Here is a 12,722-nt window from a genome sequence, read left to right on the forward strand (position 1 = left end):
CCGCCACTGAGCCGGCGCATCTCTCAAGCTCAACTTATCAAACACCAGCGACATGCTACACGTTTTCCACGAAAACACTCGAGACATCAATACATGTCACAAACTGGGGGATGCTCTTTAGGATTTTGGTTTGGCGGTTTACAACGTGCGGCATACACAAATGCCCGTTTCAAGACAGTGTATTAAGAATAAAACGGTTAGTAAATGCAGGAAGTAATGGTGAAACGCTCTTTCATTATGGAACATCAATTCCATCAAATTCCATCAATACCAGGAGATTGTTTGATTCGATGGAGGACAAGGGCTTGGAACAAAGTCTTTACAGCTTCAGTATGTTGATTAATGGGTATTGCAAGAGGTCTAGGTTGGATGATGCTATGCAACTGTTTAAAAAATGCAAAACAAGGAAACCCGACCAAGTTACATATACTACACTAATAGATGGACTATGCAAGGCCAGAAAAGTTGGAACGACGCAGAACATGTTAATTGAGATGCAAGTTTATGGGGTATCTCCAAATATAATTACATATACTGCACTTGTGAATGGGTTGTGCAAATCTGGAAACATCGAGAAAGCAAGACAATTGTTTCTTGAAATCCCTATCAAAGGATTAGTTGCGAACGCTATAACATATACCACCATGATCAATGGTCTGTTCAAAGAAGGGATGTTTATTGAGGCTGAAAAACTGATCATTGAAATGAAAAATAAAGGTTCCATACCAGATGCCACTACGTATGATACCGTTATTAATGGCTATCTTAAGGGAAACGATGTTATAAGAGCATTAGAGTTTCTTAAAGAAATGCGCGAAAGGAATTTGTCACTGACCGATGCCACTAAATCTCTGCAAATTACTCCCTCCGTTCTTAAATAATAGGCTGATTTCTATAAATAAATGTTTCAAAAAAATAGGCTCGTTTCCTAATTGGGAAAGTCAAATGTTACTTTAGTTTTCTGGGGCCACTTTTCTCTTAACTTCTTTTGATGACAAGTGTCATATGGACCATTTCATTTTACTTCTTTTGCTGACAAGTGTCATGTGGACCATTTCACTTCACTTCTTTTATTGACAAGTGTCATGAGGACCATTTTCAATGATTAGTTCTCTTAATTTCCTTATTTTTCTCTAAAAACAAAACAACCTATTAAAAAAGAACGGAAGGAGTAGTTTCTTGTCTGCAGATCAATTGAAAAACTTGGATTTTCCTGAAATTTAGATATAAGATAATATTGATGTAACTGATAATTAGGGGAACGGTAAGCTGATTTACTTACTTTTTGCAAAGAAAGAAATTGCATAGCCTTATCATTGTTTTCTAATTTGTGACACACATCTTATATTATGTTGCTTGAATAGTAAGTTGGTTGAGTTCATTCTGTGTTTTACTTTTGCGCACATTTTTGCATTTCTTTGCAGTTCATCCGATTTCCGAAGAACTGAGGAAAAGCTTTTGATTTGGTCACGGATGTGCATATATCGCTTGTCTTATGTGAAGAACTGGAATTCCTCATTCCAGAGTTGCCTTCATTGTCTTCTCGTAGCATTCGATTTTTTCCGCTCACTTGCATGCTTCTCAGATTCGTCTGCACAGCGGTAGTAGCCACCCCAAATATATGGTTTTTCTTCCAGTTCCTAAGAACAACAACTTCCCTCTGTGCAGCTATCTTCTTCCCATGCGCCATTGTTCTCCAGTTTAAATTTCAACGCTTTCTTAGTTTTTCCTGACAATTTTTGTTTGCAAGTTTATTAAATGAAATTGTACAGTTCATAACTTCGGTTAGAAGCAACAGATACTTTTAGCATACTGCAACTGCGTTAAAGAAGTTGCGAGTGTTGCTTTATTGTTATAAATGAAAGAGATTTGGTTACTCAGAAACACAATTCTGTAATTTAGAAGAGCATCGTACATTACTGGAGTGTGGAGAAAAACTCACAGTACAAGGGTTGTGGAATGTTTTTTTTAGTCTTCCTTTTCTTTGCCCATGATGGGCTTCAAGAGGTAATCTAGGAACTGCAGGCTATGGTTTTGTAGAACGGAATAGTGCTGGTGAATTCCTTGTTGCTATTGCTGGTGGTCTGGAAATCATTTTCTGGTGAGTATGTGTAAATGAAAAGGAAGACAATTCTGTAAATTAGAAGGATAAACTTCTTACTTACAGACTAACGTTAACACTCGAGCCAGACTCCGCGCAAGCCTTGAAACCCATCAGAAAATATCTCTTGTGAAACTAGAGAAAGTCTTAAACAAAATTGACTTAATAGGAGGCTCAAGAATTTTAAATCAGGGGATTTCTTAATTGGAGTTCTTCAATTCTGCAAAATGTAAATGTCATCATGATGGCTATCTTCTAGCTGATTAAAGCAGCCATATAGTCATAGAGATCGTCTAAAGTATCACTATCTGCATTCTATAACAGATCCTGGATCCCAGTTACCAACATACTTCTGCGACTATGCAAAGGCTCAGGAGTTGCATTGTCAAGGCATGGTGAGTTTCATCCGCTTATTTGGGTTGTCCAGGATTTGTGATTCCTAATATATCTCTGGGTTTGTTATCACACATTTGGGCTTTCTCCCCGCATTTTCATATTCCCTTCTGACCAAAGTTTCTCCTTTTCTAGGTGTTTTGTGAAGATATCTAGTGCTGAAATAGATATCTACTGTTGCAAGTTTATTTAGAACTTGGATGAAATTGTACAGTTCCAGTTAGATTCAACATGTAGTTTTAGCTTACTGTAATTGGGTTGACACCATTATAGTTGTCTCCCTTGCTACTCATTTGTAACTGTCAGTGTACAATCAAAATAAAATGCTGGTATATATTTCGGAGAAATATATTTGCAATGAAACTTGAGTACAAAAATTTCTCAACTTAGCACATTGCTCTGCATTTAACAATGATCTACTGCAGTCTACGATGCTGCTAGTATCAGAATGAATGAGGTTTCAGATAGCACAAGCACACTATGGACAGCCATTATCTCTACGAAATTGTTCGCTACCATGCTTTAGAGATATCCATGGTATTTACTTGTAGTCTTAACAAATTGGTTTAGCAAACTATTATTGTTACTTAAGAAATGGTAAATAGTTTAAATCCGAATTGCAGAACAGAATAAACACCTAAATAACCATAATCAAATAGATATTAGCAAACTGAAGCTTGTTGCAGCATATACGTGACACCATAAATTGCTAGGTTGCTTTCACTGCCACTTCAAAAATATAGAACGCTAGTGATTATTCATCTTATGAGATGCACATCAGGTCTTTCTCGCTTGAAAAGCTCAAGAGCGAAATTACTCCAACTGTCAATAAATAAACTGGAAAGCTTGTTACCCCCGTAACACAAAGCTTTCAACCCTTGATCACATAACTTCGGGCAGTTGAACAGGTAAAGGACTTTCAAGTTTCTACAATACAAACCAATAGCTTCCCATCCTGCAAGTTGTGCGTTAGGACAAGATTCTAGCTACAATGATTTTAATAAAGGGAAGCATTTTGAAATAGTTATAACTGCTTCATTATTAACTGCATTTCCAGATAGATCCAGATATTTAATCCCACCTCCACTTGCAATTGCTTTGATCCCCACTGTTGTAAGTTTACACATGTCTGTTGCATCAACTTCAATCATGGTCTTCGGACACCCAAGAAAGCCAATACCAGTTACATTGCTGCAGTATGAAATTTTAAGTGAACGAATTTTGGAACAGTTTTGGATGATAAAACTTATTCCTGAATCAGTTATCCCTTGACAATCACTAAGATCAACTTTCTTTAAGGATGCACAACTCTTTGCCAGGATTTTTAAGCCTTTATCAGTTATTTGTTCACAATATGTGAGCTTGACTTTCTGTAAGGATGCACAACATTTTGCTAGGACTTCTAAACCTGTATCCGTAATATTAGAGCTGCTCAGGCGTACAGATGTTAAACGAGGGAATGCAGAAAATATCAAAGACAACTTCTTATCTGAATACCCAGAGAAATACCTTAAGCATAGAAATTGAACTTCTGATCCAAAAAATTGTGATTGTGGTGTGATATTATCTGTTACCTCAGGGAGACCGCTTAGAGACAATCTTTTGAGGTGATGGAACCGAATTAACAAGCTAGAAAGAATTATGGAAAAACTTTCCGGACTAATCTTCGATGATTTACGTAAACTACATTTAGAATTATAGATATCCCATAATGACTCGTGATTGTCGTTCTGAATATGGAGCCAGTGACGGCAAACCAAACCAAAGGAACTATGCTCAATATCGGATTTTAGGTTCTTATATACAAGGCTTAAACAATCATCTGGGAGATCTGTAATTGATAACCCTTTACTTGTTGTAAGATGGGCATCACCTATCAATCTTTCTTCTTGGACTGCTTTCGATGTAAACTGGAGCTTACCTAACCCTATGCTGTCAGTATCACTGGATAATAAACTCATTATCAAGACACAAGAAAATACTTGTTCCGTGGATGCCAACTTGCCAAGCGAAAATCCTAGTCTTATTTATTATGTTTCCTGCATATAAATTCAGGTTGCAATTGCAACATTATTGTTAGGTAAAATCAAGATTGTAAATTTGCACAGCAAAGCAAAGGATATATTAATTCCATGCATGTATATACTGTAAAACTACAAGATATTGCGAGGCTTTGACGAAGCAGATGCCTCAATGGCTCAAGGGTACGGTGAAAATATCAATGATCTATCTGAGTTCGAAACTCGTGACCACCTAAATCCTACTGAACCTGGACGATAACCTAAAGAATCATTGGAACTGTGCTATAACTGCATGATGTATTCGAGTTCGACAAAAACTAACTTATTCTACTGATTAGTTTTCAAAGATTCGTATACTGTAATAATAACATGAACATGAATAACAATATGTAGAGTAATAAAAGAATTAGGTTTATGTTTCCAGCAATTGTAAGCCACCTTTCGAGAGTTCCGGCTTTCGTATATACTCCCTCCATCCCTAATTAGATGACCTATAGCGTAAATAAGTGGAGTGATAGATTATTATTAGTATAAGAAATATGTAAAATTTGATAGCTATATTTATATTCATTAGATAGGTGTTTTAAAATGCTTTCGGATGATACAAAGTTTACAAAAATCCGTTGTATAGTCTGAGAGATAAATCATTTTTAAATTTACTAGTAAATTTTAAGTAGATCATCTAATTAGGGACGGAGATAGTAATAAGATTTTTTTTATTAGGGTATTTATCATATTTGGGGATATTATATTTATTAACCAGGTTATGTTAGGAGGTGTCCAGGTCAAATCTGTTCACCACCAAACTGTGTCTAATGTCCTGGAATTTTACCGTAATCTACCTAGGATTTGCTCCGGTTTTACCAGAATGATCTCTCATTAAGGGCAGCCTGGACATTTTTTCTGGGTTTTTTTGATGATCCAATCCATCTGAAACAAGGCAAACTTGACCGGTAAAACTTGGTTACGTCATTCTACGAACTAGAAAAAGAAAATTGCGAAAACTAAGATTTTCTAATTAAACCAACTCATTCGCATATTATCTATTGTGAATGTAATTTGCATTAAAAAAAAAATGTGATGGAACACTAAATTACATATTAGAGTTTTCATGTAGAAAAAAAAGTACACCAAATAGCTTTGGTTGTGATGGTCCTTTACGATCGCACATGCCATATTTCGTGGTTCCGGCTAGCTATTACTCAATATTCACTTTACTCATAACCTACTATTACATATATGAAATCTATCTTGCGACTCTAAAACATAACGAAGCTGTGATCCCAAATTTTTAACGGAATTAGCCTTTCGAAAAATCTTTCAAAAATAATTTGGGAGCACATGATCTCTGTTTGTCTAAATTAAATAACAACCTTGCTAGACACACCAAAGTTTCACAAATTGTTTTGTCCCGGAAGGCAGACATGGGCCTTTAACATTGGGATTTGGTAAGGACAGACATGGTCCCCATCATTCTCACACACGGTGCAAACGTCGTCCTTTTTCTTCCGTGTATCAATCAGTTTCGATCAAATAATACTAAACGACTCTATGGATATGACATTATCCTTGTCTAATCGCTTTTTAAGAATATAAATGCTTTAACAAAAAAATAAACAAATTGCGATGCCAAATTTGCTCTGGCATATGTGGCATTTGTGGAACTCGAACCACCAAATAACAATAGCCCATTCGTGTCAGGGCCTCACTTCCAAGAAAACATTGCCTCGCCAGGAGCACAAGGACATACCAACAAAATAGAGTTTTTTAACAAAAAAAAAAGAATCACAAACTAACAGCAATAAAAGGTTACTCAAAGAAAAGAACTGCACAAGCAAGAAAAGTCACAAACTTAAGCTTGTTCATCATTAGCACCACCCTGATCAGTGTCCATCCGATCCTCGCCCTCGACAGCATCGGGAGCAACTTGCTCGGGCTCGGGCTAGCGCTCGACGGGTTGAGGAGGCACCACCACATTGGCAGCAGCAGCAACGACCCTTTGACGCTCCCGAAGAACGGCGGGCTTGCAAGCCTGGGTCATCAGGACCTTGTACTCAGCATGAAGGTCCCTCAACTTCTGGTTCTTATTAGCACGTTCAGCCTCCAGCTCCTTCTCGTGACTATTCACCAATTCGTTGACCTCTTCATCAAGACCTTGCCTTGCCGCCTTCACTTCCTCCAATTGCTTCTCCAACTCTGCAATGCACTTACAGCCTCTGCAAGAAAAAAGAGATAGCCAATATCGCATAAGTAACAAATCCAAGTGATGATAAAGATCAAAGCCATTAATAGGCAACCTTCATGCTCAATCAAAACAGAAGCTAAGGTCTGTTCCACTTGATTATCTAAAGAACTAATTTGCGCCTCCACTGGATTTATGGCAACATCGCCAGCCGGACACGATAGCATGTGCCTATCATGTTCTCTCTCAAGTTGAGCATAATCTCGCTTAAGACGAGCCAATTCCTCTCTGCCATCTTCCACCTGCAATAGTAAAGGCTGATGATCGGATTGCCACTCAATCAACCCATCCTTTTGATCTCGAAGAAGCTTGATCTCATCCGAACGAGCCACAACCACTTTCTTAGCTTTGTCTAACATCGCGCGAAGTTCAACAATACGATCTCGATGAACTTCCATATCTTGCCGAGGTTGAACATTTTCATCTCTCAAGGAATCAATCTTGCACTGACAAGAACTCACATCGAACTTCAGATTGCAAATTTCCCTAGCATGTTTATGGCCATTATTATCTATCTTCTCCTCCAAATGTTTGACGGTAACTACCAATAGAGGGACTAATTCAGAACTCTAAAACCTAATATGAAGTCGAAGAACTTGGACAAAGGAGAACATAAATACCTTTCAACTCCTTCTTATCCTGACGAAAAGACAAGGCTTCCTTCTTAGCCATCTCCACAGCAAGGCAGAGATTCTGGTTTTCATGCTCTACCGTTCTGGCTCGTCTCATAGCAACACGAGTCTCAGACAACATGCCAACCCTAAGGTTGTTGCTCTAGCAAAATAGACAACATCACCATTTAGACAAACCTTTAACTGGCGCAACAACATACTAGATGGATTATTACAACAAATAGCTATATTTTAACACGTACCGCTTGCACAAGCTGATGCTGAGCGGACTTAGGCAGAGAAGTTAAGATACGAGCCTGCTCGTCCTCGCTCATCTTAGCATATTGTTCCAAGCACAACATCTTTATCGCCTCGGACTCATCACTGAAAATGGAGGTAGACGAACTAGAAGGAACCACTGGAGCAGGAGGAAAACCACCAGCAAAAGTACTCGGTACGCCAGTACCAACACCACCGCTCGGAACCATAGGTACAATATCCATACCACCACCGCCAGCACGAGCAGCTACATCGGGAGTAGCACCCTAGTGTATTTTCAAATGTTGTTGTAGATAGTGGTGAAAACTGGGTTCTTTTCGAACTTGTGAAAGTAACTTTTTTCTAGATTTAAATAAATAAAATTATATGCACAATATTAACAAAATATGGGAAAGAATTTTTACTGGGGGTCAGGATTCCACCATCCACCAAAATTTATGTGATTCAATAACAATTCTTATCATGCAATTTTAGACAATATAACTCCAATCAAAGGGAATTGTGATTCTAATCATTGCCTAAATTAGATTTTGAAAACATCCATTGTTAATCGCGAGCATGAAGTATCAAAAGCAATTTACTAAGCATACTCCATCAAGAGAAAACACAATTGATTAATAAAAATCATTTACTCCATATTTATTCGGTGCAATTAATCATAAAAGAGTTGCATAAATAAATTTAAATAAATTTTACCACATAACTTTTGGAAGAACGGCTTCCTCCGTCACCCCTGGGATTGGATTTAGCTACTCATGATGAAAAACCTCTCAAAATGATTCATTGATGCTCAAATGTTGTTTACAATCAAGAGAAAGGCAAGAAAAATGGTTTACAACAGTGTTTTGCAACGCACAAAAAGAGTTCCAGATAAACGATACAACGAAAGTGTTGTTAGCACTGTTCCTTGGTCGCGGGAAAGGAATTGAAAATTGTCGCAATTAAGCGACACTTTTCAACGAATTTCTGGTTCCGTCTAATGTTCTTCGTTCTTCCTCTACACCAGCAGGAAGCTTTCTTCTATGCGTGTTCTTCTTTTGATTTTTTTCTCGACTCTCAATCTCTCCCCAAGACTCTCCAACCCTTCCAAGCTATTTTTCCTTGTATTTATAGTGTTTTAGGACCAAAATATCCGACCATTACTTGCGTATATTCTCCATTTAATCCGTCATTGCTCGCTTCCCTTAGTTAACGATAATTTCCAATTATAACTTTGTCACACGTAAACTTTGATCATGCACGCTCTAGTAAGCCTTATACATGCCTCATAAGTCATCCAACTCCTCCAAAACACTTCCATGCACAACCAAAACACACACAACACCGTGTACAGGTCGTGTTCACTCCGTGTAGCTCTGTTTTGAGCTCGAGAATCAAATCGATATTTCCAGCCAATTCCGATCAAATTCGACACCCAAACTATCTTCCTTAGGCTAAATCACATATTTCTGCCAAAATTCAGCCATTGAATCGACCTACCACTACTTCATTTCTTCGATCGAAAATTCTCCTGTGTTGTGAACATTTTTCCCGCCAAAATCGATATTCAAATGAAGAAGAGGGGTGTCCCCCTATACTGTCTTGGTGTCCCCTTAGTAATTTGGGCTGAAATAGTAATTCTTGGGTTGAAATAGTAATTTTTCTGGTTTCCTCCGGGACATTTCTGGGACGTTTCCGGTACATATCTGGGGCGCCTCCAGGACATTTCTCCGGGGTGTAAATCATCACTTTTTGAGCAACTCATTCCATACAAGGGTATTTTCTCCAAAAACACCTAAACAAACATAAAAACACCATAACGAGAACAAATGGGCACTAATAAAATACACAAAAGAGATCAAAATAGACACATAAATGTGTCTATCACACCCTGGTCAGCGAGATTACTCGCCTGGGGCATCCTCACATCAAATAACGTAGCAGTGCTACCAGGATTGGTGGGATCATCCAATAAGGCTTGGTCAAGATCATCAAAAAATGCAGCACCAAGATCCACCATCTCACCCTCACTAAACAAAGCATCAATATCGACGTCAAGAGTGTGATCTTCAATCACAAGGGCGTTAGATGGCCCAGAACCATCAGCAAGCCTCCTCATCTGCACACACACTCAAATAACATCAGATGATATGGAATAAAATAGGGGCAAGGTATATATACGACAATAACAAAACAATATTTTATACCTTAGCATCCTCAGCAGAACGAGCAGTTTGTGACAAGCGCCTACGAGGAATGACCCATTTAAGCAACCACGACTTATAAGTCAGAAAATGATTATGCATCTCGGGAATCTAAGGAAGAGAATCGTCAACACCATTCCAACCAAAGATGTAAGGCCTCACAATGCGAATAGGAGCCACATACCATTTGGGGTCATGAGTCTTACGAAGTGTAAGTTGAGTAGAATGGGGAGGGTCCAAATCGGACATAAGAGTAGGACCTTGGATAGGTTTTCAAAACCTAGAAATTCCCACCCCAAAGCCTTCAAAAGTATCGGACTGTTGATACCAATAGTTCTCCACGAAGGTCGCAGGCGTATACAAATCCTTTTGCTCTGGAACGAACTCGTTCAACTCATGCTCAGTGACCTTGCCTTGGCTTCGCCGAGCACACACTCGAGCGATCCAATAAAATTATCATTGGGCTGAAATATAGCTCGCTGAGGATTAAGCTTAGTGAGTACCTCGTACTGGAAAAGATCAAGAGGCTAATACAGAGGAAGACGGAGCCCATCATTGAGTTGACCCACCGCCACGATAATCTCGTTGGGACCACAAGGGTTATCCTCAAAGAGATGTTTTGACAGAACGCCGGCTTGACCGTCCGGAGTAACAAAACTGATTTCAAACCTTTGAAGATGATGTTTGATTCTCACCATGTTCAGGAACTCGGCATCAGACATACCAGAAGAACGACTAGTGCTCGGAGTCCTCATCGGTCTCTTATCAGCACTATAAAAAAGCAAACAAGAAGAAAATAATCAGAACTTGAACCGGTAAAGGTAACCGGAGAAAAAACACCGAAAAGAGACAAAAACGGCAATGACGATCTCCACAGTTACTCTACAGTTGAGGAGAAATGGCAAGAACCATTGATAATCACACAAACCATAAGAACGACATAAACCACAGACGAAAACAAAAAACAGTAAGCAGAATAAAGGAAAAGAACCTTACCGTCTCTGAGGTCGAGAAGGAGAGTTTCTCCTAGACATATTTAACCTCTTTATAGGGGACAACGAGTTAAAAAGAAACAAAAAAAAAAGAAGGAGAGAAAGAATGAAAAAGTTCTGAATTCTGAGCAGAAGAAATAAAGACGACATTCTCGTCTCCCAAGAGATTTTATAAGAAACCAATGGACAACCAACCGTCGCCTCAAGTCCAACGGATAGAAGTGCACTAAAAGTGCAGACGTGGCAAAAATCTCGGACGTGGCGAAAAATACTGGACGGTTACAAAGTTTTCTTCCCATCGTGCCCTTGGCAAGTTGCAAAGAAAAGGAGCAAAATGTGAGGGTAAATCACCCAATGGCCACGTGTCAACATCTCAAGAGATGGTATCATGATGAGATGGTAGGATAAAAGAACTGAATTATCTGGTGAAAAGGTGACTTCGTCTGAATCAAGATACCTACTACAAACGCCACCTGAATGACGCGTGCGGGGAGCAGTCTAATCTGCTCAGACGGTCAAGTCTAAATAGAAGGACTACATTTAGTGAAGAGATAAGAGAGGATCTACATCGTCATAGAAGTCTCGGACGATCTATACTACAACCTAGAGGTGATGCATCACGAGGTTCTCCAGGGAAGAGCTACACGATGGCGAGCAGAGCGAGATAATTCGAGAGGAGAACCAAGCAAGCCATTATGAGGGGTAGTATAGAACTCGCCCGAAGCAACAAAGACGATGTACGATGTCTCCACCAGCTCGATGAGGCCAAACCTTCACGAGTTAAATTTTCCTATAAATGCCAGTCCATGTAGAAGGAGATGGAAAACTTATGTATTATTAGATGGTCTTTCTACAGAGAATTCCTGAGAGACATCTAGATAGAGAGAGAGTAAGAAATCTAAGTGATATTTGTAGCTCTTTAAAGGGTAAGACCTTATAATCAATAAAGAATACATCTTCTTCCCGTGGACGTAGGTCTTCATGGTCGAACCACGTTATATGCTCGTGTTAATCTTTACTTTTCATGTTCTTTATATCTTGTTTATCTTGAATCTTAAATGTTTAGATAGTTTATAGCCTTTAGATTTACTTGGGTGTAGTAATCAGAAAAGATGCAACTGCATTTCTCTTCTAATTGTTCCCTGGTGTTGCAATCTGCATAGGATCCCCTAGCTTCAATGGTTGCACCTGCATAGTCGATTAATGTTAGTCTAATTCCTGCAGTAGACAAAGGATTATTCATAGACAGAGCTACATTTATTCTTAGAGTCATGTAAGTCTGATTTATTCCTGGTTCCTTGTCAAGGATTTGTAAGTTTTCATCATTCATAGGATTATAATACAATTTTTGCATGATATTATAATTTAGGCGTGCAACCTCCATTTGTCTATTGATAAATTTCACTACTTGTTGTGTTGTGATTGCACTATTTTGCCTTATTTTCTGGAAACTGATTTTACATCTTGCTTTCCAGATGTGCCAAGATATTAATCCACAAAATTCAGGACATCCAAGAATGCATTTTACTTTATTTTCTTCTTTCAACCATGTATTTAACCATTCATGGAAATCGTTACTATTATCTCTTGTGTAATTCATATCATAATTTAAGTGTCTCCAAACCTGTTTCGTGAAGTTGCATTTCAGAAATAGATGAGTTAAGAATTCCTCCTCAGTGTTACAGAGTTTACATTTTGTGTCTATATACGGTAGAATTGCAGCCATTCTTAAACTTGTCGGGAGGATCGAATATGCTGCTTTCCATAAGAAGATTTTAGTAGAAGGGGTTGTTTTAAGATTCCATACCTTCCCCCGATGCGTTGCAGTCTCTTCCATTATTACTGTTGATATTTTCCTATAAAAATGAATATAAAAATTACCTTCATTGTTTAGTTTACA

The 12,722-nt window shown here is 38.4% G+C and overlaps 2 protein-coding genes across 2 annotated transcripts; one reads left to right on the forward strand and one right to left on the reverse strand.

Moving 5' to 3' along the window:
* Nucleotides 1-290: 290 nt before the first annotated feature.
* On the forward strand, nt 291-881 carry LOC113280191 (pentatricopeptide repeat-containing protein At5g39710-like). The gene has a single exon (XM_026528846.1). It carries the CDS (start codon nt 291-293, stop codon nt 879-881), a length of 591 nt encoding a protein of 196 aa, XP_026384631.1.
* Nucleotides 882-3,480: 2,599 nt separating this feature from the next.
* Nucleotides 3,481-4,455, reverse strand: LOC113280192 (F-box/LRR-repeat protein 12-like). Its single transcript, XM_026528847.1, has one exon. The coding sequence runs from the start codon at nt 4,453-4,455 to the stop codon at nt 3,481-3,483; it is 975 nt and encodes a 324-aa protein (XP_026384632.1).
* Between the last annotated feature and the right edge of the window lie 8,267 nt (nt 4,456-12,722).

Source organism: Papaver somniferum, chromosome 5 (assembly GCF_003573695.1).
Source record: "Papaver somniferum cultivar HN1 chromosome 5, ASM357369v1, whole genome shotgun sequence".
Classification (NCBI taxonomy): Eukaryota; Viridiplantae; Streptophyta; class Magnoliopsida; order Ranunculales; family Papaveraceae; genus Papaver; species Papaver somniferum.